This window comes from Idiotropiscis lumnitzeri, chromosome 13 (genome assembly GCF_059441095.1).
Source record: "Idiotropiscis lumnitzeri isolate Australia: NSW breed Sydney's pygmy pipehorse chromosome 13, RoL_Ilum_1.0, whole genome shotgun sequence".
Classification (NCBI taxonomy): Eukaryota; Metazoa; Chordata; class Actinopteri; order Syngnathiformes; family Syngnathidae; genus Idiotropiscis; species Idiotropiscis lumnitzeri.
In genome coordinates this window covers 1195645-1220260 of record NC_142403.1, presented here as the reverse complement: position 1 = coordinate 1220260, position 24616 = coordinate 1195645, and the positions used below count along the sequence as shown (strand labels likewise).

Genomic DNA, 24616 nt, shown 5'->3' with positions numbered 1-24616 from the left:
GGGGTGGCTGGATTACTCTGCGACGTGGCTGTAGCCTGTGGGGCCGGCCGTGTTTGCGTGGCGATTTTGCACAACTTGTAAAACCAAAACGAAATACGAGAAGGGCGCAAAGAGATCGTGACTATGACCAAAAGTTAACGACTTTGCAGGAACTCCCGTACACACGTCTCACTCCATAAATCGCTAAACCGGAAGTCTCCACCACCAAGATTCTTGAGTTCAATGAAAACTTGTAACCTATGCATAGTGAGGTATTTATGCGTGCGTGTGCGTGCGTGTGGGCGCGTGGGGGTGTGTGTGCGCGGGTGTGGGGGGGTGTGTGCGTGTGGGTGTGTGCACGCATGTGTCTTTATGTGTGTGCATATGAGAGAGAGAGTACTAGGTGTGCTTTTATTTTTTTATTTATTTTTTTTAAAGTGAGGATTTCCTTGTTTTTCCAGGGTTTAACTCGAATATCATTCCAACCTTATGGTTTCAAGCAATTGCAACAGATCATAATGTCTCGGTTAAACAAAGTCAAGGCCTTTGAGGAAGATGCTTTGCAACTGGTGTCGAGGAAGGTGATGACCACCACTCACTATGCCTCATCAACAGCTTGGTTCACTGTCAGATATTTCACTGGTACAATTATCCTCAGGTGGCTGCTCTGTCAGGTGATGCTCGTCGGTGTTTGGATATTTGTCGCAGAGCCACGGAGCTTTGCGAGCACTCTGCAGCCAACACTTCAATCACAAGATTGGTGGGGTTGAGTCATGTGATGGATGCACTGAATGAAATGTTTTCTTCGTCCTACATCACTGCCATCAAGTAAGATCCTCACAGTAATAATTCACCAGTTTGATGATGTAAAGATGCTATGAAATGTGCACTTTTCAGGTCTGCATCAGTGCAGGAACAGCTCTTTCTTCGTGCTGTAATTGCAGAGTTTCGGCGGTTGGGTTTGGAGGAGGCAACTTTCCAGCAGGTAAAAAAAAAAGTACTATCTGAGGATACAAAACCAAAAACTAAGCACAAAGTTAGCGTCTGATTAATTTTATATATTTAAAAGTGTTCTCATGGAGAGAGCTTGATCAAGTCTCTTCTAACAATTCCAAAAAATTAATTACAGCATGCTGCTCATATCGTATTACTCTAGCCTGCAATATCAGTGTCGGCTCGGATGAGTAAAATTTTGTAACTGTTTCATCCAAAGTAACAAATATGTACATTTGTGTGTGATTTGCATTTTTAAGAACAGAGTTTGGCACAAACAATACTTGCACTTATGTACAGTATTTCATTCAGTGAATTATTCACTGCAATTTAAAACATTATTAATGCAAATTTGCACTTGATGGATGAAAAATGTTTTGCAAAGAAATAGTTATTGATAACATAGTAGTGAATGTGAAGTGTAGTGAAATTCAGCAGGTATCCTCTTTTCCAGGCAAACAAAGAGGATACATGTTCTGGCAGGTAGCAATTAACTTCATAGCTGAACCAAACAGGTGAAACCTAACCATCAAGTGACTTACTTTGTGTATTTCTGAGATCATTTTAGGAACTATACCAAATAAAAGCTAGATCCCTTTTTCCTAGGTAAAGTTACTGGGGGATACTAAAGTGTTAGTCCAACAAATGTATGGCACTTTCATTTATATGGCAATACATTAAAATAAAAGTGTGTTAGGTAAAGTAACTACACATAATACAAATAATAAAGCAAGGTTTTTTTTTTTTGTATACAGTAGTTGACAAAATAATAGTGTTCCTGAAGTTAGATTCTGCCGAGCGACAAACCCAGAAGTGTGACATCATTCCAAGGGAACTATGGCAGAGCTCGACATAGAAGGTGTATTAAGCCAGTCAGAAATCAACTCAGAAAGTAAAATATCAAAAGTATCTAGGGCAACCAGGTATTTAAAGAGTTGGAGGAAGAGGAGTGTCAGAAAACCTTGGGGGGGTGGCGGAACCAAAGTTTAGTTCCGCATCGACGCGATATTAAGACAGGTCTTATAATAAGGTAACACTTCCGCTCTTCTGGTGGCACCCGTTTGTGTGCGTTAACTGATTAGAAGTAAGTATTCCGGTCGTGTTAAGTATTGTTAACATATATGTTCCAAATATGTGTTAATTGTTTCCCGTTTCGGCAACTTTTGCCGCGAGTATTGCCTCGTTTGCGTCGACGCGGGTGGCGATGAGCTCCGGGAATTAGTCAGTGCCAAAAATAGAACAGTGCCGTTACAGCACCCGGCGGGCGCTATTATTGCCGTGTTGTACTTGTCATCGTAGCGCTATTGTAGCCCTTGTTATATCATTGTAACGTAAATGTGTATTTATGATCACGTTTGGCCTATATTCACATTAATTCTTCTGTTTCAGACAACACACGCGCACATATGCACACTCACTTGCATACACGCGCACATGCACTCACACATTCATACACGTATCCATACCCTTCCAATTATATGTGACTCCCCTTGTTGACATTAAAGCATTCAAGATATTCCAGTGTCCTGATTCTCTGACCGGAATCAACGGTCCATACTGCCCGCTTCAGCCAGTGTAATTTCTCAGTTAATGTGGACAACACTGCATTACAAGGAGCTTGTTGGAATTATGTTCATTGGACCCATACATGTTCGAGCCAGATGCTCAGGAGACCGACAGTATTGTGCCTGAATACCCGGTCTGGAGTGGAGACTAGACCCAATGAGACTGTGGGGTTATTGCTTTGCGTTATTGTTTTCAGTTCGCATACCAGCCTGGCATCAGTGTGGATGATGCCATCATCTACCTGCTCCACACATCACTCTCTCACCTGGAGAAGGCGGGGAGCACGGTGAGGACAATGTTCTTTGATTTCGCCAGTTCTTTCAACACCATCTAGCCCACCCTATTGGGAGACAAGCTGGAGCAGGCAGGAGTGGCCCACAACCTCATCACATGGATCCACGACTACCTCACAAAACAGGCCACAGTACGTGAGAACACAGGACCGTGTGTCTGACGTGCTCCTCTGCAGCACGGGAGCGCCGCAGGGAACTGTTCTGGCTCCCTTCCTGTTCACCCTCTACACCTCGGACTACAAATACAATTCCACAACCTGTCACCTGCAGAAGTTCTCTGATGACTCTGCGATTGTCGGCCTCATCACTGACGGAGACGATCGGGAGTACAGAGTGGTTACGCAGGGGTTCGTGGACTGGTGTCAGCAGAACCGCCTCCAAATCAACGCTGGGAAAGCCAAAGAGCTGGTGGTGGATTTCCGCAAGCGTCGGCACTCTCCACCTGCACCAGTGAATATCCAGGGAACAGACGTTGAGAGGGTCTCAACTTACAAGTACCTGGGTGTTCATCTGAACAATAAACTGGACTGGAGCGACAACACAGACGCTCTCTATAGGAAGGGTCAGAGCAGACTCTTCCTACTCAGGAGGCTGAGGTCCTTTGGCGTTCGGGGAACACTACTCAGGAACTTCTATGACTCTGTGGTTTCATCAGTCATCTTCTATGGAGTGGTCTCCTGGGCAGGAGGCATCTCTGAGTAGGACAAAAAGAGACTGGACAAACTAGTGAGGAGGGCCAGTTCTGACCTGGGCTGCTCCCTGGACTCTGTTGACTCAGTGGGGGGCTGCAGGATGCCGGCAAAACTTTCATCAATGCTGGACAACCCAGCCCACCCACTCAATGACACTCTTAGAACACTCCACAGCTCCTTCAGTGATAGACTGTTACACCCTCGCTGTACGAAAGAGAGATTCCGCCGCTCCTTACTGCCGGCTGCTGTCAGACTTTTTAACAAGAACATCAGGTCAGGCCTACAAACGGGCGGGCATTAGTGCAATTGTGCAGTCCTAGGATGCAATATACACTACTACTGTACTTTCAGCCAATAGTGTACTTAAATATTGACCAATGATGTATTTTGTTTATCATTACAGTATTCTTATTACAGTATTTCTACCATTGGAGTACATTCACTATTACAGTACTTTTATCATTGCAATATTTTTTTTATCATCGCAGTACTTTTATCATTGCAGTATATTTTATGCATCCATCCATCCATCTTCTGTACCGCTTCTCCTCACTAGGGTGGCGGGGGGTGCTGGAGCCGATCCCAGCTATATTTTATCATTGCAGTATTTTCTATCATTGCAGTACTTTTACTTTTACAGTACTTTTATCATTGCAGTATTTTCTATCATTGCAGTACTTTTGCTATTACAGTACTTTTATCATTGCAGTATTTTCTATCATTGTAGTACTTTTACTATTACATTACTTTTATCATTGCAGTATTTTCCATCATTGCAGTACTTTTACTATTACAGTACTTTTATCATTGCAGTATTTTCTATCATTTCAGTACTCTTACCATTACAGTACTTTTATTATTGCAGTGTTTTTAATCATTCAGTATTTTTTATCATTGCAGCGTTTTTATTCATTTCCCCTCTGTATCATGTCAAGTCAAGTCAATTTTATTTGTATAGCCCTTAATCACAGACAGTCTCAAAGGGCTTTACATAGCCACAATCGACATCCCCGATCTTAACCCCCAGGAGGGCAAGGAAAAACTCACAAAACCTCATTAGGGGAAAAGTGAGAAACCTTGAGAAGGGACCACAGATGAGGGAATCCCCCTTCCAGGATGACCAGGCTGCAATGGATGCCAACTGGGCAACATTTGACACATACAATGATGCTATGCAATAATAGATGAGATAATATAAGAGTCAATTGAATGAAGTGCTGCAGGAAGATGACTTCAGTGGAGTGGGTCCTCATCCAGGGCCGTAATATCCATGGCAGCATATCCTAAGATGACCCTTCGATCTTGTACCAGTCAGTTGGTGTAAATTCAGTACAGCCACTTCTAAGTGAATCGCCATCACCTAATTCGGGGAATTGGGAACAGAAAAGAAAGAACAGAAATAGCAAACAGGCCAACAAGTAGTTCAATGAAGTGCTGAAATATAAGGAAATCAGAAAAGGCGCTGCATGAAGACGACTTCGGCAGAGCAGGTCCCTTCCCGGTTCGTCAGTGTCCTATGGACAGGCATAAGGAGTGTTTCCTTACACTTGTATATGTTGTATATATGTTTTTACTGTGTATATTTGCAATGTTTTTTATGACTGTCTGCTGCTAATGTTATACATTAACGGCTACATTACTCCGACGACTCTGTGTGATCTATATCTTTGCTGTTGTAACACCTCAAATTTCCCCATTGAGGGACTATTAAAGGACATCTTTATCTTTATCTTTGAATTTCATGCTCCGCCATGCTGTAAATGACGCACGGTGAGATTATTCTGCTAGGACTGAGACCATATTATAATGGGTTGTTTTTCCTACATTGTCATTGGTCTGGTATATAAGGTTTATATTCACACTTGCTTAACTCTCTACTTAACATCCGCCCTTTCGTTCGCCTCGGCTCCTTGTTGACACACAGTCCTCATTCAGCGCATGGGCCCTCTACATAGAATAGATGCATCACAGCCATCAGTCACACACAATCTGTCCCAATACTCACCACACTGATTTCAAAATGGATTGTAAGCCGAACAAAAGTATTTTTGTTGTTAGGGCGTTGCTATGGGTCTAACTATGAATCTAGGACGTTTGTGTTGAAAAAAAAAACTGAGTATTCTTAAAAATTATTTAATACTCAAAATATGGTGGGTTAAGGTTACCCCACACTTGGTCTTTAAGACATGTTCACCTTTTGATGTAAACAGCTTTTATCTTATAAACTGATAAGGTCGTCATTGAGTTCACACTGTAGTATTAAATGAAAAAATACAGCTTGAAAAGTTTTGTTAAAATTGTCATTAATTAATTCATTGTTTTATTCATTCATTGAATATGGAACTAAAGAAATAAATGCACCATTAAATAAATAATAGATGTAATTTCAAGCCAGTGTTGACAAGTGTTTTTTGCCACAAGCACTTCAAAGATCTCTGCTTTCTCAACCGTTTCGCTTATGCTAAAAGGTTCACAAAAAGGTAGGTGTGATCACAATCCATTTTGAAAAATGTGTGGTGTGTTGCGTGTATTGTGACAGCTTGCGTGTGACTGACGGCTGTGATCGCTATATGAGGAGTGTGAGTGTGTGTGAGTGAACAACGAGCCAAAGTGAACGAGCAGGTGGGTGTTAAGTAGAGTTGAAGAGCTAGTTTGTACGTATACCTTGAATATCTATCCCTGACAAATGTGGGAAACCCCCACAGTTCCAGCAGAATAAATCGACATAATCTTACCGTGCGTCATTTACAGCACGGCAGAGCATCGAATTTAAAACAGTAACGCTGTCATGATCCGCGTCGGGCATGACAGGAATTTTGTCATTGTTTACGTGTGCATGCGGTGTTGTTATTGCTTTCGTCACCTCCCTGCCATGTGCACCTTGTTTTTGTTGTCAGCTGAGTGGGGCGTTTCCCCTCAGCACTCTTTCCTCACCAGCCACGCACCTGTTCCCCGTTAGTAAATCACACACCTGATCTCCATCTGCCGCCTAATTCCTGGACTATTTAAACACCTCATGCCATCAACCCAGTGTCGGGTCATTTTCCCGTGTATCTCGCTTTGCTGCCGCTACTTTTGGACTGTCACGACCACGCCCTGTTCCCGTTCATGCTCTTTGTCATCGTTCCCTGTCCGCTTAATTCGTTCCCGTCTCGTTTTTGTTCCTTGTCCTCGTTCCAGTTTAGTCTCGTTTAGTTCCCCTTTATTTTGCACCCTGCCACGTGTTTGTCCTTGTTTTGACCCTGTCAATAAATTCCCTTCAAGTTACACCTTCCCCTGCCTCCTCGCCTTTTGGGTCCACCTCCTCGTCGCCGCAAGGCGATACCTGACAGAATGACCCGACCAAGAAAGAAGGACCCAGCGAGGGGCTCGCGGCGGCGTCACGGACATCGCCGCACGGACAACCCCCCTCAACCTGCCGATCAGCTCAGAGCCGCGTCTGCCACCCTCCCCTTGTCTCCGGATTGCGTCATCGACGGTTTACCCGTCATTCCACCCCACCTGATCATCAACCCCGATTTACGAGGACGAGCTCGCAAGTGTCGTCTACCTTCTGGACTACCGCCGCACTGAGCTGAGAGCACAACTGGCCCAGATAGCGGAGCAGGTGGCCTCGATAGTGGAGAAGGGCGCCGCCGAGGCACCACCCCGGGAGACTATCATGGAGCTGGCAGCTCAGATGGCGGAGCTGGAGGTCAAGCTGGTGGAGAGCATGAGGCTGGTTCCCTCGCTCCAGGCCCAGCTGGCCGACCGAAAGCTGGCTGAAAGGGGTCACGCCTCCACGTCTGCTGCAGCAACCCATGCAGCCTCCCCGTCAGCTGCCCACACCATGCAGCCTCCAGTGCCGGTCCCTCATCCGACGCAGGCTCCAGAGCCCCACTCCTACTCCCCGCCAGCTGCTGAGCCCCGTTGCGGCTCCCCGCCAGCTGCGGAGCCCCGTCCCGGCTCCCTGACAGCTGCTGAGCCCCGTCCCGGCTCCCCGCCAGCTGCTGAACCCTGTTCCGGCTCCCCGGCAGCGGTTGGGTCCCCTCCCGACTCCCCGCCAGCCGAAGAGCCCCGTCCCGGCTCCCCGCCAGCTGCTGAGCCCCGTCCCGGCCCCCCGCCAGCTGCTGAGCCCTGTTCCGGCTCCTCCCCAGCTGTTGAGTCCCGTCCCGGCTCCCCGCCAGCTGCTGAGCCCTGTCCCGGCTCTCCGCCAGCTGTTGAGTCCCGCCCCGACTCCCTGCCAGCTGATAAGTCCCGTCCCGGCTCCCCGCCAGCTGCTGAGCCCTGTCCCGGCTCCTCCCCAGCTGTTGAGTCCCGTCCCGGCTCCCCGGCAGCGGATGAGTCCCGTTCCGGCTCCCCGCCAGCTGATAAGCCTTGTCCCGGTTCCCCCCGAGCTGCTGGGACCCGTTCTGGCCTCCCGAGAGCTGCTGACCCCCGTTCCGGCGCCTCGCCAGCGCTTCAAGTCCCTTTTCCGGCGGAGCACGGTCCTGCGTCCGCCACCAGTCCTGATTCCGGCGGAGCACACTCTGCGTCCGCCACCAGTCCCTGTTCCGGCGGAGCACGTCCTGCGTCCGCCACAAGTCCCTGTTCCGGCGGAGCACGCCCTGCGTCCGTCACAAGTTCCTGTTCCGGTGGAGCACGCCCTGCGTCCGCCACAAGTCCCTGTTCCGGCGGAGCACGCCCTGCGTCCGCCACAGGTCCCTGGTCCGGCGGAGCACGCCCTGCGTCCGCCACCAGTCCCTGGTCCGGCGGAGCACGCCCTGCGTCCGCCACCAGTCCCTGTTCCGGCGGAGCACGCCCTGCGTCCGCCACAAGTCCCTGTTCCGGCGGAGCACGCCCTGCGTCCGCCACAAGTCCCTGTTCCGGCGGAGCACGCCCTGCGTCCGCCACAAGTCCCTGTTCCGGCGGAGCACGCCCTGCGTCCGCCACAAGTCCCTGTTCCGGCGGAGCACGCCCTGCGTCCGCCACAAGTCCCTGTTCCGGCGGAGCACGCCCTGCGTCCGCCACCAGTCCCTGTCCCGGCGGAGCACGCCCTGCGTCCGCCACCAGTCCCTGTCCCGGCGGAGCACGCCCTGCGTCCGCCACCAGTCCCTGTCCCGGCGGAGCACGCCCTGCGTCCGCCACCAGTCCCTGTCCCGGCGCAGCACGCCCTGCGTCCGCCACCAGTCCCTGTTCCGGCGGAGCACGCCCTGCGTCCGCCACAAGTCCCTGTTCCGGCGGAGCACGCCCTGCGTCCGCCACAAGTCCCTGTTCCGGCGGAGCACGCCCTGCGTCCGCCACCAGTCCCTGTCCCGGCGGAGCACGCCCTGCGTCCGCCACCAGTCCCTGTCCCGGCGGAGCACGCCCTGCGTCCGCCACCAGTCCCTGTCCCGACGGAGCACGCCCTGCGTCCGCCACCAGTCCCTGTCCCGGCGGAGCACGCCCTGCGTCCGCCACCAGTCCCTGTCCCGGCGGAGCACGTCCTGCGTCCGCCACCAGTCCCTGTCCCGGCGGAGCACGTCCTGCGTCCGCCACCAGTCCCTGTCCCCGCTGCGCCCGGCCCGCCACCGCTCCAAATCCCTGCCTCGGCGGCGCCCGGCCCACCACCGCTCCAAATCCCTGCCTCGGCGGCGCCAGACGGTCCGCCGCCGCCCCAATTCCCTGTCCCGGCGGCGCCCGAGGACACGCCATCGCTTCCAGTCGCTACCTCTGCGGTGCTCGACGATCCGCGGTCACCCCAAGCTCCTGTTTCGGCGGTGCTCGACGATCCGCCGTCACCCCAAGCTCCTGTTTCGGCGGTGCTCGACGATCCGCCGGTGCTCCAGTTCCCTGCCTCGGCAGTGAACGACGACCCGCCGTCGCCTCTCGCCTTTGGCCCGGCGGTGCCAGAGGAACCACCGCCACTCCTCGCCTCTGGCCCGGCGGTGCCAGAGGAACCACCGCCACTCCTCGCCTCTGTCTCGGCGACTTCTGACGATCCGCTACTGCTCCTGGTTCCTGCCTCGGTGGTGGACGACGACTCGCCATCGCTTCTCGTCTCTGCCTCGGTGGCGCTCGACGAACCACCGCCGCATCTCGTCTCTGCCTCAGCGGCGCCCGACGAAGCGCCACCGCTCCACGTTCCTGTCTCGGCGGGGTTTGACGACCAGCCGCCGCTCCCCGTTCCTGTCTCGGCGGGGTTCGACGACCAGCCGCCGGTCCACGTTCCTGTCTCGGCGGGGTTCGACGACCGGCCGCCCCTCCACGTTCCAGTCTCGGCGGCGTTCGACGACCGGCCGCCGCTCCACGGTCCTGTCTCGGCGGGGCTTGACGACCGGCCACCGCTACACGTTCCTGTCTCGGCGGGCTTCGACGACCGGCCGCCGCTCCACGTTCCTGTCTCGGCGGGGCTCGACGACCAGCCGCCGCTCCAAGTTCCTGCCTCGGCTGCGCCCGCCTCAACGCCGGCCCAAGCTCCGTCCTCTGCTGCACCCAGCGTCCCGCCGCCGCCTCTCGTCTCAGCCCCGTCCGCGGACTTCGTGTGGCGATCGGGACCTCCCGGACGTCCGCCTGAATGGCCAAGGCGGGACTTGCAGGTCTGGCCGCCCGGTCGGCCGCCCAATGGACCACGAAGAGACTCGCTGGTCTGGCCTCCCGGACATCCGCCAGACCGGTCTCGACCTCGGGTGGTGGTCCCACTTCCCGACCCCCTCCGCCCACCCTCGTTCTTGGACTTTGCTTCGTTTTTTGTTTTCTTTGGGACGTCTGGAATCCGTCCCTTGAGGGGTACTGTCATGATCCGCGTCGGGCATGACAGGAGTTTTGTCATTGTTTACGTGTGCATGCGGTGTTGTTATTGCTTTCGTCACCTCCCTGCCATGTGCACCTTGTTTTTGTTGTCAGCTGAGTGGGGCGTTTCCCCTCAGCACTCTTTCCTCACCAGCCACGCACCTGTTCCCCGTTAGTAAATCACACACCTGATCTCCATCTGCCGCCTAATTCCTGGACTCTTTAAACAACTCATGCCATCAACCCAGTGTCGGGTCATTTTCCCGTGTATCTCGCTTTGCTGCCGCTACTTTTGGACTGTCACGACCACGCCCTGTTCCCGTTCATGCTCTTTGTCATCGTTCCCTGTCCGCTTTGTTCGTTCCCGTCTCGTTTTTGTTCCTTGTCCTCGTTCCAGTTTAGTCTCGTTTAGTTCCCCTTTGTTATTTTGCACACTGCCACGTGTTTGTCCTTGTTTTGACCCTGTCAATAAATTCCCTTAAAGTTACACCTTCCCCTGCCTCCTCGCCTTTTGGGTCCACCTCCTCGTCGCCGCAAGGCGATAACTGACAAACGCAAAGCTAATAAACTGAGCTTATAAAAAAACAAATATTTAATCATAATTAATCGTATTTTTTTCAGAGTTAACTCGTAGTTAATCACATATTTTATTAATTGTAAGAAAATCCCTTTATTCATTGTAAAAAATAAATCCCCCCCATTTTTTTTGTATATTATGTATATAAGTCAATATTTTATTACCTTTAATATATGAGAATTAATTTTTTTGTTTTTATGCAAATACTTTTTTTAATTGAAAAAACAAAGCATTGGATTTGACTCACACAAACAAAGTCACACTTTCTAAGGGATCAAATTGGAGTAATATACGAAATATAAAATGCCAACTAAGTGCAAATGAAATGGGTCAAAATAATGGGCTGTCATACCGAGGTAGTCATGGTTACTGAGAGAAGTCCAGTAATCACTGGTGAGCGTGACTGCTTCCGCCTTCTCCGCTTCCTGCAAGTCTTGAATGCGGGTTTCATTGGTGTAAATCAAGGACAATTCGTAAGTGCAGTCGTTGGACGCAATGCGAAGTATTTCAGCCAGACCTTCGTCCTCCACGATGCTAACACGCAGTGGCCACCCACTTAGCTATGGCTTCGGTGAGTCTCTTTTTAGTTGATCCATCTACCGGCTTCTGTCGCAAATTATCCATGGATGCCTGGGTTTGACAAGGGGCTGGAGAATTGGCATCAGCGGTGTGCTTGGCCATCAAATGGTATTTTAAACTGGATGTGCTGCGATGGTAGTTCAGCTCACGATGGCAATACACACAAATGACTTTGCTCTCATCAATTACACCCTTAGGTAACTTTTTTTTTTTTTGAATTGCCGTTCAGAATTAAATTTGCATAATTTTTACCACTCGCCATGATGCTTTTAGTTATATAAACCGGCGAAAACTCCGCATAGCAAGCCCATGCAGGCGTGCCCTGAATTTTGCGTGCTTGATGTTTTTTTCCGGTCTCGCAAGCGTCAGCGCTACGTCATAGGACAACATTGTTTATTAGGCCAAGATGAGTCTTAATCGCTCGTTAAAAAAATTAACGGTGTTAAAAGGGGGTTGGATTAATCCCATTAATAACATATTTTTCTGACACCTCTTATTTATCTTTTCAATCAGATGTTTTGTACAATGTGTCGCAGGCATTTTATATTTAGTCTTAGTTTTTTGGTTGAAAATGCGTATTAGTTTTCGTCGCATTTAGTCATTCCTATTCGTGATAGTTTGTCTAGTTTTCGTCAACAAAAACTCAAAGGTTTTAGTCTAGTTTTAGTCAATGGAAACTCAAAGAAAAATGTTTGTCTAGTCTTTTGTAAATTTAGTCGACGCTAACCCAAAAAGATTTTAGTCCATTTTAGTTAAAAAACAGGCACACAATCCACCCAATCGCAAAGACTTACAGCTCGACTACTAAGGATTATGCATAACAAACAGATGAAATGGGAACAGTGTAATCAATGCTCATTGCTCCAAAATAAGCCGAGAACCAAAAATTTTGATTTGGCAACTGTTGTGGCTTTTTTTTTCACTTAAAGCAACATAAATGAACAAAATAAAAACGTTGTAAGAACATAGACTTGTAGTAGACTTATCTAATACCGTACCACAAGTACAAACTCTTATCAAATATATGTCTTCTTTACTTGTAACAACTTGCTGTTATCAGACACAATAGCCAAACAATTGTCCCTGTTGTCATGGTTCATCAAAGGAAAGCGTGTCAGTGTGAGCCGAGACAAATGACCGCAGACGTGTTTGTGTTTTGTTGTGTTGGTGCCCAAACGAGGATCCTTTGCACCAACATTGCAATTTTTTGAAAGACAGATTACATGTACAATAGGAAGGGATGTCATAGATTTTGAACGTCTGACGGACCACACGCTAAAAATTTCGTCCTGTCCTGTTTTGTCTCAGAAAATTCATGTACTTCACGTCATGTTTTTGTCATCTAAGAGCCACGTTTAGCTCAAAACGATGCATATTAACAATTGCAACTCATCTGTGTATCCCCCAGGTGTTTTTACAGCACCAGGCTCTGTGTCGAGTGGAGGGTCTTCAGTCAATTGCTGTATCAGAGGTTCTTGCAGTCTGTCAGCGCCTGGGAGCCTGCAGATTGTTACTGCTGGAGACAAGTCGCTTGGGTATACTGCAGCGTGTCCGCCTTAATGTTAGCCAAGATGATGTTCTCTATGCCCTGAAGTCTGACTGAAAAAGGGATCCTCTTAGTTTTCCATTTTGTAAAAAATTACATTTCGAATTGAGCTTTTAAATTAGAGGTAACAAATTGCCTTTGCCCAAATTGAACTAAGCTATATACTTTCGTAGATAGAAATTTGTATTTTGTCCAAAGATGATTTTACGTTTGTATTTTCCTCCTGTTTCTCACAATGTGATGCATCCTTACTCATTTGTCTTTCCGATGTTTATTTGCAAATGTCAATAAACTTTACAAATATGGTTTCTGCGGTATAAATGCTTATTAATTTCACAAGACTGAATCTCAGTTGCTGGTGTTGCGGTGCTTCAAAATATGAATCATAGTTGCACAGTATAGTGCAGGGGTGGGCAAACTTTTTGATTGGCGGGCCACAATGGGTTCTAAAATTTTACAGAGGGGCCGGACCAGGAGTGGATGGATGGAGTGTTTTGGTCACCTCACCTCATCGGAGAAAAGAAATACAAGTGAACAAAAGCATGACAACAATATATACGTCTTTGAAAAACCACAGTATTTAGAAAATAAAACATTAACAAGGTTTATTCATTTATTTATTTTTTTTCAAATTCGGCGGGCCGGATTAAAACGTTTAACGGGCCGCATGTGGCCCCCGGGCCGCAGTTTGCCCACGCCTGGTATAGTGACATCTAGGGCTGGGCGATATGACCTAAAATCAATATCGCGATAAATTGAGCAATTTTACCTCGATAACGATAAATGCACAATAAATTCGTTCCGTGGACCAAAGTCAAAATATAGGCAGGAAATGCATATTAACTGCTTTTTTTTTATTAACCAACTGGTACACATTACTTTCAATGAAAAATAAAAGTTAAAAAATCATTTGTATAAACATTCCAAATAGCTTGCTTTGCATGACTTGAACAATGTCACAAAGAACAGGAGAAAAAGGGTACCTCTCACAAATAGATTGCGCCGAGATGCTGTCATGCCATTTGCAAAGGCCTAGATTTGTGTAAAGGTATCTTGTAAACAATATAAATAATGCCATGTGCAAAGGAGCTAGTTGCCTGTAAACAAAATGCTCTATAAAATGAAAAAATGTCAATGGAATGCCAATGCCAAATAAACAAGTGTACATCATCAGGAAAATGTACGGTCTCGAGTACTCTTATGCGCAGTTGCCACTTGTGTCTATCACAGTCAGGTTCAAACAGGGATCCATGTTGGGACTCGACCACAAGTCGGATGTGGACGCAAAATGCTTGACATGTCTACGCTCCCTTCCCGATGTTGTCCATATCGGGAAGTGCGGTTTGCGACAAATATTTTTGTACCTCTTGTCGGCTACTTTTATGAGGCGTTTAAATCCTGTGCGCTCCACTATAAACTAGAGGAGCTATATCTTTAGCTATGTGCTAGGCTATCGCGTCCACCTCTGAGACGTTCTCTCGTAAGGTGTCGCCTCCGTTATGGGCTGTTGTCACTTGTCCAACCTTGCTTCTCATTTTGAACTTTTTGCACAAGCTCCAAGTCAACAGCGTGTGTGTGTGTTGTGGGTGGTGAAAAAGAAAAGTTTGGACGCGCTGTTTCGGGTGCTTACGACGGACTTTGTAGTTCATGTTCTTTTGCTCAAACATCGTCTTTATGGAACCCAAAACATTTCCAAACGACAGATGTCGAATTTCTTTTCGGGACAAGCGCGACGGGAAGAATTTCAACTAACGTTACTTCGTCTTCAGCCGTGTCAGCCGCTTCTGGATTTGAGTCACCAGCTACGAACGCGTCTTCCGTTTCCTTTATTGTTCAGGTGGGTGGAGTCACGTGACTACACGCGCTGTAGCCGTCCGTCTTAAAGGGGCATGAACATCGCCGCAGACAGAAAAGACTTCTTTTTTTTTTTTTTTTTTAAGACACCGAATTTACCGACATGGTAAACACGTCATGTCATTTTCCACACTGCTTATCCTGTACAGGGTCGCGGGAAGGTTCCATGAGCCTATCCCAGCTGACTATGGGCGAAAGGCGCACTACACCCTGAACTGGTCGCCTGCCAGCCACAGGGCAGACATTGACACCGTCACTGAGTGTGAACTGAACCCACGCTGCCCGCACACAACTCAGGCGAGTGTACCACTACACCATCAGTGACTCAACACTAAAAACATGTTTCACGTATATTGTAACGTAACATGCTTGCTTGCTTTGTCACAGTTTTTGTTAATTGAGCACAACAAGCCCAACACCTCGCTAAAGTTCAGTCTCTTATTTTTCATGTAAAATACCTTAAAATTATGGTGGATGATTTATATTTTTGCCAATAAAATCCATCAAATTCTGCTCTGTACATAACTTCCATCTAAATTCCCCCTGCTTGTGTCAGTCATTGCTCACGCCCAAGGATATTTGTCATTGGCTGGCTGGGTTGAGCTGACATGTCACAAAGATAAAATGAGGTTAATAATGGCCTGGCCTTAGTATTACATTCAAAGGCAAATGAATAAATGGCTTGTAAATGCAATTTCAAGCAGGAAAAACCTATATTGGATTTCCAAGATGGCGGCGCGCATAGACGCAGCGGCTAACGGCTCTCCCTCCCAGTGCTCCTTATTGCTTTTTATTTGTGTTTGCGTGGTCTTATTGGCACCAACTGAGGCACAGCATCAATATACCCGCCAGGACATCGTGGACATTGGATATCGATGCGAAATAACCATCACAGAGGAATTTTGCTATGATCGCAAAATTCCGGACGAACTGGCGAGGCCGCCCGGCTCACCGTGGCTTGTCATCGGGACCGGGAGGCGGCACAGGCGACGCAGAGAGAGGAAGCAGAAGCGGGGCTGCAGGTCTTGCTACGGCTGCGACGGCAGCTCCACAGGCAACCACTGCCGAGTCTCTACCTCACCAACGCCAGATCCGTGGTCCACAAAATCGACGATCTGGGATTACAAATCCTGGGAAACCGCTATGTGCGAGACAGCAGTGTGATCGTCATTGCGGAACCCTGGCTGCACGCCAATGTCCCCAACGCTAGCGTTCAGCTGGCTGGGCGCTCGCTACATCGCGCGTATCGGACGAGGGACACTGGTAAGAGAAGGGGCGGGGGGCTCTGTGTTTACCTGCATGAGAACTGGTGCGGCGATAGCACGATCGTTGAGAAGCACTCTTCCCCCGACATCGAGTTAATGTCCGTTAAATGCCGGCCTTATTTTCTCCCGAGGGAGCTAACGGTAGTGATCGTCACAGCTGTTTACATCCCTCCCGACGCTAGCACTAGCACGGCGCTCTCGCTACTCGCGTGCGTCATCAACAAACATCAGCGGGCCCGCCCTGATGGTGTTCACATAGTAGCGGGAGACTTTAATAAGGCCAATTTAAAGACTGTACTCCCAGAGTTCCACCAACATGTCAAGTGCCTAACGAGGGGAGACAACACTCTCGACCATGTGTACTCGAACATCAAGCACGCATACAGGGCCCTCCCACTCGCCCCCCTCGGCCAGTCAGACCACCTGTCCTTGCAGCTCGCACCTGCGTACACCCCTCTCAGGCCCAGATTCAGGCCCACCGCAAAGACTGTGAAAACCTGGTGTGATGACGCCATGAGTGAATTACAGGACTGCTTTCAAGACACCAACTGGGACCTCTTTGATCATCAGGACCTTGATGTCTACACGCATTGTGTACTGGACTACATCAAGTTCTGCATGGAAACTGTGTCCCTACACAGGACTATACGGACCTTCCCAAATGCGAAGCCCTGGATGTCCAGCAGGGTTCGCTCTCTCCTCAAGGCCCGTGACGCTGCCTTCAGGTCAGGCGACAAAGCCCAGTACAGGGTGGCTCGTGCTGACCTGAGCAAAGGCATCAAGCTAGCCAAGGCAAACTACAAGAGGAGGCTGGAGGCCCACCTTGCCAGCAACAGACCACGGGAGGTGTGGCAGGGTCTACGGAGCATCACCAACTTCCAAGGCAGCAGCACGACCTCTGTAGACCCGAGTGCATCGCTGGCAGAGGAGCTTAACTGCTTCTTCGCTCGCTTTGACTCGCCCCAACCGTCACACCCCCGCACTTCATGCCTCAACTCCCCCCCACTCACCGTAGAGGAACACGATGTGAGGCGCGCGCTCCTGGCTATTAACCCCAGGAAAGCTACTGGACCCGACGGAATACCAGGCAAGGTCCTCAGAGCATGTGCCCACCAACTGTCACATGTTTTCTGCAGGGTCTTCAACCGCTCCCTGGCTCAAGCAGTCATCCCCTCCTGCTTGAAAACTTCCACCATTATTCCTGTCCCCAAAAAGTCACCCGCCGACCTCCTGAATGACTACCGTCCTGTTGCTCTCACACCAGTCATTATGAAGTGCTTCGAGAGGCTGGTTCTCCAGCACATCAGTGACTGCCTTCCTCCCACTCTGGACCCCTACCAGTTTGCATACCGGGCTAACAGATCCACTGAGGACGCCATCGACACTGCTCTGCATGTTGTGCTGGGCCACCTGGAACAACAGCAGAGTTATGCAAGAATGCTCTTTGTGGACTACAGCTCGGCATTCAACACAATCATCCCGAACATCCTTGTCGCCAAACTGGACATTCTCAGCCTCCCTGCCCTCACACGCATCTGGATTAAGGACTTTCTGACCAACAGACCCCTGACTGTGTTGCTCGGCTCCTCCACGTCCTCCACCTGTACGCTGAGCACCGGTTCCCCTCAAGGATGCGTGCTGAGCCCTCTTCTATACGCCCTCTACACCTACGACTGCAGCCCGGCCCACGGTAACAACACCATCGTCAAGTTTGCTGACGATACGACAGTGGTCGGTCTGATCTCGAAAGGTGACGAGGCACCCTACAGGGAGGAGGTCCAGAGACTAATGGCTTGGTGTGAGGACAACAGACTGCAACTCAACATTGCAAAAACAAAGGAGATCGTCATTGACTTCAGGAGGAACAAGACGGTGCCGCCCCCCCCCCTCTGCATCGAAGGCGTGTGTGTGGAGAGGGTCCACACGTTCAAGTTCCTGGGAGTACAGATCTCAGATGACCTTTCTTGGAAGCACAACACCACAGCAGTGGTAAAGAAGGTCCACCAGCGTCCGCACTTCCTGAGAGTCCTCAGGAAATTCAACCTGGACAGGAAGCTGCTGCTGGCCTTCTACCACTCGTCCATCGAGAGCCTGTTGACGTACTGTGTCTCCACCTGGTACAGCGGCTGCACTGAGGCGGACAGAGTGAGGCTCCAGAGGACAGTCAAAACAGCGCAAAGGATTATTGGCTGCCCTCTCCCCTCACTGTCGGACATCTACACCGCCCGGTGCCTCAGAAGGGCTCTCAACATCGTCAAAGACAATACCCACCCAAACTCACACCTGTTCGACCGGATGCCCTCTGGCAGGCGCTACAGGTGCATCAAATCAAGGACCAATAGACTGAGAAAAAGTTTCTTTCCAAGAGCCATCTCCATTCTAAACTCTCACACACACACACGACCACCCTTCCCTTGCAGAACAGCAACGTGATGTGTTTTTATATATCCTATTCAGTATTATTTTCTATTGCACTAACTAGTCTCTTATTTATCTAATTTATATATTTATCTGAATTATTGTTGTATTGTACTGGAGAGGGGAGCTCTCTAATCTCGTTGCACACTTGAGTACAATGACAAAGGGATTTCTGATTTTCTGATTCTGATATCGTTGATTTCAAGATACTATATTGAATTACTGTATCTAGATTCGTTCGCTGCGCCTATGTTATCCTTATAGTATTGTTCAGCCATGATGTTGCCAACACACTTAAACGCATACATCTACATTGAGGAGTGCTCGGTTGTTGCAGATTAGATTGCCATCAATCAGCAGAATAGATTGCCATCAATCAAATTAAATAACACCATTGTTTTATATTTTTAATTTCAGCGTGATAATCATTTCTTAGCAGAAAATGCTTGAAAATGTTTCCAACAAAATAAAAACATCTAACATTTTTTCACAACTCCATACATTCCCGGATCTGCGTGAAATGGAACATGTTTTGTTTGTAATTTGTATATATAACCATTTCATTCAGAAAATGGAGGTTCCTGTTATATTACCCATTAAACATTAGATGGCTGTGTTGAGGTATAATGGATTCGCTATGATGTCGGATACGTTTTGTTTGTAATTTGTATATATAACCATTTCATTAGGAAAATAGAGGTTCCTGTTATATTACCCATTAAACACTAGATGGCTGTGTTGAGCTATAATGGAGCCACTCACTATCTTTTCAAACACCTTAAGATATAAAGTTGTGAGCTACTCACTATCTTTTCAAACACCTTAAGGTTGCAATCAGATGTCGTGTTGTCTTTTCACGTTCAGTAGGAAGAAGAAAAAATAAAGTCGTGAGCTATTAAAACCTGTTTGATTATTCACAACTCCATACATTCCCGGACCTGCTTGAAACGGAACACGTTTTGTTTGTAATTTTTATATAATCCTTACCCCTTTCATTAGGAAAATAGAGGTTCCTGTTATATTACCCATTAAACATTAGATGGCTGTGTTGAGCTATAATGGATTCGCTATGATGTCGGATGTGACAGGCTTGGGGGGCCGGGACTTGCATAGACAACCCCCCAAGCATACAGATTGCCATGTTTAGACTTATGTCGACGGGAACATGTCTAGGCATGTTTGCAAAAAGAAACCGGGGGCTTTTATCAACCATATACCTGGAGAACAAAGATGATGGTCAACACCTTATTGAAAGGTAAAACCAACGCCAACTCTTTTCAAGTCATATTATTTCACTTATTTATTTAATTAGGTGTTATATATCTAAATTATTTAATTAGATGTTATATATTTCACTTATTTAATTAGCTGCTTTATACACCACTATACTTAAACAAAAAATATTGATGACATAAGCACGGTATGGGAGTGGGCTTGGGGGCAGACGTGCATGGGGAACACATTTTTTTTTTTGACAGAAGTGGTATTCTATAGGGTGGGATTACCACATCAAGGAGGCGGGGAAATTGGACATTTTTGACAGAAACGCTATTCTACAGGGAGGGATTAACACATCAAGGAGGTGGGGAAATTGGACATTTTTGACAGAGGAGGCGGGGAAATGGGACATTTTTGACAGAAACGGTATTCTGTAGGGCGGGGCTATTTTTGACATAAACGGCATTCAGTGGGGCGGGGCTATGACATCATCAATTTTTTAAAAAAGCGGTATTCTATTATCTCTGCTGGAAATAATTCAAATTGGCCAAATGTCAAATTTGGAGCATTATAAGACCTTATAAAATAAACTATTTCTGATTGAAATAACTTTTGGATAAACAGGCCTAGTTATCTGTCAATACAGGACTTCCTTGCTTGAGTCACTTTAATAGGCGTGCACCCATTGAACTTGTGAGCTCTTGGGAAGTTTCAGGTTAATTGCTCTGCATGATGTTAGAATAGCATCCCAGAGCTGCTGCTTGGTGATGGACTGTCTCCCAACCCTCATAGGTTGTTTGCTTGATGATGCTCCATAGGTTTTCATTAGGCTTGAGGTCAAGAGAAGATGGAAGTTGGAAGTTTCTCTTCTCTTCTCTTCTCTTCAGCAGCATGAGATGGGGCATTCTCATACATGATGATTTTTTTGTTGTTGTTGGAGGGTATGGTTCTTTTCTTACCATGGAAGAAAGTGGTCAGTCAGAAACTATACATACTTTGCATAGGTCATTTTTTCACCTTGAAGCAGTTTTCATTGAATTGGGCTCACGTGAGAGACTATTTACTATAGATGTCTTAGTTTTATGTTAATGATCTACAGAGCCGTGAAACAATGTCAGCCATGTGTTTAATGGAAAAACTAAATGAATGTTTTTGACTATTAAATGCAATTTGCGTAATAATTTGGAACACAGTGTATTTTGGCTTTATATTTTATCTATCTGACTCCAGTGAAGTAGCGCCTCACCAGTCACGAACCTCACTGAATGTCACTGACATGAAAATATGTTGCCTTGAAAATAAATACTATAAATAAAACGTATGCAAATAAAAATAAAGCATAAACTTGCCTTTCATGTGAGTTTTAGTAACCATGTTCGGACTTTTATTCTGAAAACCATGCTTTTATTTTGGCACAAGCAATGTAAAGGTAAGTGTTGGGGCTCGCGTGATATACGCACTCAGACGACGTTACACTAAGAAAAAAAAATGGAAAGATCGCTTTGAATGCATGCGCGCAGTTTTCATTCTGCCAAATATTGATGTCAAGTTTATATATTAAAAGCTACAAACTATATCATTTGAGTATTTGATGTAAACTTTAAATATCAGGAACAAATCCCTGAACATGAATAATATTCAGACCTACTATAGCAGTTTAACTTTCCTTTCATCAGTTATTTGCGCTTTTTAATGAGTCACTTGAGTTGACACACAGCTGTTGTGATTTTGGTGGGGCTGACCCAGAGGTCCAAGAAATTATGAAACGTTTCCATGCAATGTGCTCGCTGGAATGTGTGTGTTTCCACAGTGGGTCATCCTTCCCTACTTTTGAGCAATGGTCCCTTTTTTCATTATTCATGTGTCTGAGCATTCACACAAAGTCGCAGAGAAAGACCTAACCCTATTCATTTTAATTTAAGAATTAAGGATTTGAAGTGATTTTATACTGTATGTCGTGAACCAACCCAAATTGTCCAGAAATCAATATAATTTTGTAATAATCATAATTTCATACATTATGGCCGCAACATCTGCAATTTTATTATACAAAATATATTCAATGAAGAGTGACATGAGTGATGCTTTGTGAGTATAAACATGGTTGAATATGTAAACTATATTAAATGTTGCTCAATATTATTAGAATGATTCAATGGACTTTACCCAACCAAAGAAAATATGATAATTTTTCTCCAAGTCACACGTCGTACCCCAACCTAGAGGTTGTGGGTTCGATCCACAGTCAGAGTGACAATGTAGAAGTATCCTTGAGCAGGATACAGACCCCCCAGTTGCTTCTGATGGTGTCAACAATAGGTGGATGAGTTAATAGTGTAAAGTGATTTGCATACCGAAAGTAGAAAAGCGCTATACAAGTGACAACCCATTTACCATAACACAGTTTTTCAAAATTGAGCAAAAGTATATGGAAGCGCGGGGCACTGACTGTTTGCCGTGGGCATCCAAATGACTACTTTAGCTGCGGCTCATGCATGGATGACGAGAGGCTGCATGGAAATGCAAGAACACAGTGAATCGCACCACGCATTGTCCAGCGACACTTCATATGTACGTCAGTCTAGTTCTGGTCTGGCCAACCCGTGGCTTTTTGGCTAGTTTCATGCGACTCTTCAGGAGCTTTCACATGACATGTGTCAAAAATGCTTGGCTGATGCTGCCATTCATTCCCCCTACGGTTGGATGGCACGCTGACGAGGTAAGCTGGTTTGAGTGACGTCAAACGCACAACAAGAGAATCTCTGGCGCGACATCGTTTGCGTTGTAAACAATTTCCGTTAAGTTGGTTCTCAAAATGGCAGGGAAAAAATGGACAGTTAAACAAAAATAAGAACACAGGACGTTTTTGACAGAGTGGGAGAGTTTATATTCCTTTTGTTGAACGTAACGGCAAGCCGGTCTTTCTTATATGTCCGCAGCATTACCGCGTTTCATTCTTCGTCATTTCAGCTCACTTCATCCTAACATCGAACAGGGATTTCCAAAAGGGACTGAACTACGCAAGTACAAGTTGATCACTTTGAAAAGTCAGGCAGAAAAGCAGATGGAGTTTTTCAAAAAGTTTACGAAACACTCGGGGACCGTAACGCTTGCATCGTATCAACTGGCTTGGAACATCCTACAGGCTAAAAAGCCATACAACGAAAGGGACTTCATTAAAAAATGCCTCACTGACCCCGTTGAAATATTATCTCCAGAAGACGACAAACTAAAATGGAGCGCATCAGACATCCAACTGTCCCACTACAGTGTTGAACGCAGAATATCGGATATTAATACAGGCGTCGAATCACAGTTGGACTCTGACATTCAAGCGTATGAGTATTTTAGCGTGACATTAGATGAGAGTTGTGACATAAAAAACAAGCCTCAATTGACGATATTTGCACGGTCTGTGTCAAATGAATGTATGTTCAAAGAAGAAGTCTTGCATAAATGTGAAAGAAACAATGATTGCTGCATTTGCAAAAGCAAATCTGCCCATATCTAAACTAACTGCAATAGCCATGGATGGAGTGCTAGCCATGAACAGATCTGTGAACGGGCTTGCGGGCCTGTGCAAAGCTGATCAAACATTTCCCGAATTTTGAAATTCCCACTCCATCATCCAAGGAGTCGTGTCTAAATCATTGAATTTAGAAAACGTCATGAGGCCTGTGATGGAAATCGTCAACTACATCCGCACACATGGACTTAACCACAGGCAATACAGGAATCTCATCGCTGAGCGAGACCAAGGGCTTCCAGGTGACCTGCTGCTTCACTGCACTGTCAGGTGGTTGTCAAAAAGCAAGGTACTTTTTCACTTTTTTGAGCTTTTGGATGAAGTGAAATTGTTCATGGAAAAGGACAAGGACTATCCCGAGCTCTCGATCCTTGAGTGGATTATGCATCTGCACAAATGCTTTGTAACCCGGTTCTGTGATCTACAACTCAAAAGACCACAGATTATGTTCCTGGTCGACCCATTTATTGCGGAGACAGACTGCTTGAAAGCCCCGCTCTTCACAGATGAGGCTGCGTCTCAGTCGGAGATGATCGAGCTTTGTGAGAAGCATCAACTGAAAGGGAAGGGGCCATTGAGTGTCTGGAAAAGTGTGCCAATAGAAAAATACCTCAACATCAAATGGGCTGCGCTTACGATACTGTCAATGTTTGGGTCAACGTATGTGTGTTTTTTCTACCCTTAAACATGTGAAATCAAAGCACCGATCTGTTCTGACTGACACTCATTTGAAAGAATTGCTTCGAGTGGCAACAATAAATTACAAGCCATATTTGAAGAGGGTTGTTCAAGATAAGGAATGCCAGAAGTCTCAGGGAGCAGCATAGTAAGAGAAAAATATTAAAATTATTGTATTTTTGTTTGTGGACTTGATTGAACTGAGAGTTTGTGTGTGAGAGACAGTGCACTCAATGTTAACTGTTGAAAATAACATATGTTGGTGTGGGATGTTTTCAATAAATCTCTCTGAGTAGGGTTCTTTGTGTGCATGCATACATGATTCAGGCATGGGATGATGTTCATTTGTGCCCATGTGTATGATGCGGCTTTTGCAGTAACACAGGAAAAAAAAAAGTGTCTCTTAGTCTCTGACTGGTTGGCCACCCCTGGTCTAGTTGGTGAGTGATGAGCGGATGCTGTTCTTCAGGTATCTATTGTTTGTCTTTTAATTGGTGTGCTAATTTCCCGCATATGGAAAGCGCTTTGTTACAGCTCCATCTGTTGTAAAATGCGCTATATAAATATAGTTGTATTGTATATTGATTTCACAGGGCTATGGAGTGCTGTTAGCTCCCAGTTCAAGCTGAAGTTTGGTTGACACTGTTATAGACTTTGATACGAAGAATGTTTAAGAATACACAACAATTACACAGACATAATG

General features: G+C 46.8%; 1 protein-coding gene across 8 annotated transcripts in view; it reads left to right on the top strand.

Moving 5' to 3' along the window:
• The window catches only part of orc1 (origin recognition complex, subunit 1), a 130289-nt gene extending 117029 nt beyond the window's left edge, over positions 1-13260 (top strand). For all 8 annotated transcript variants that reach the window (XM_088312858.1, XM_088312851.1, XM_088312853.1 and 5 more), the window contains 4 exons: positions 441-560; positions 638-807; positions 877-964; positions 12817-13260. In XM_088312858.1, coding sequence (XP_088168984.1) covers positions 441-560; positions 638-807; positions 877-964; positions 12817-13011 — 573 coding nt within the window. In that variant the 3' untranslated portion in view covers positions 13012-13260. The remainder of the gene's footprint in view (positions 1-440; positions 561-637; positions 808-876; positions 965-12816) is intronic.
• Positions 13261-24616: the final 11356 nt, after the last annotated feature.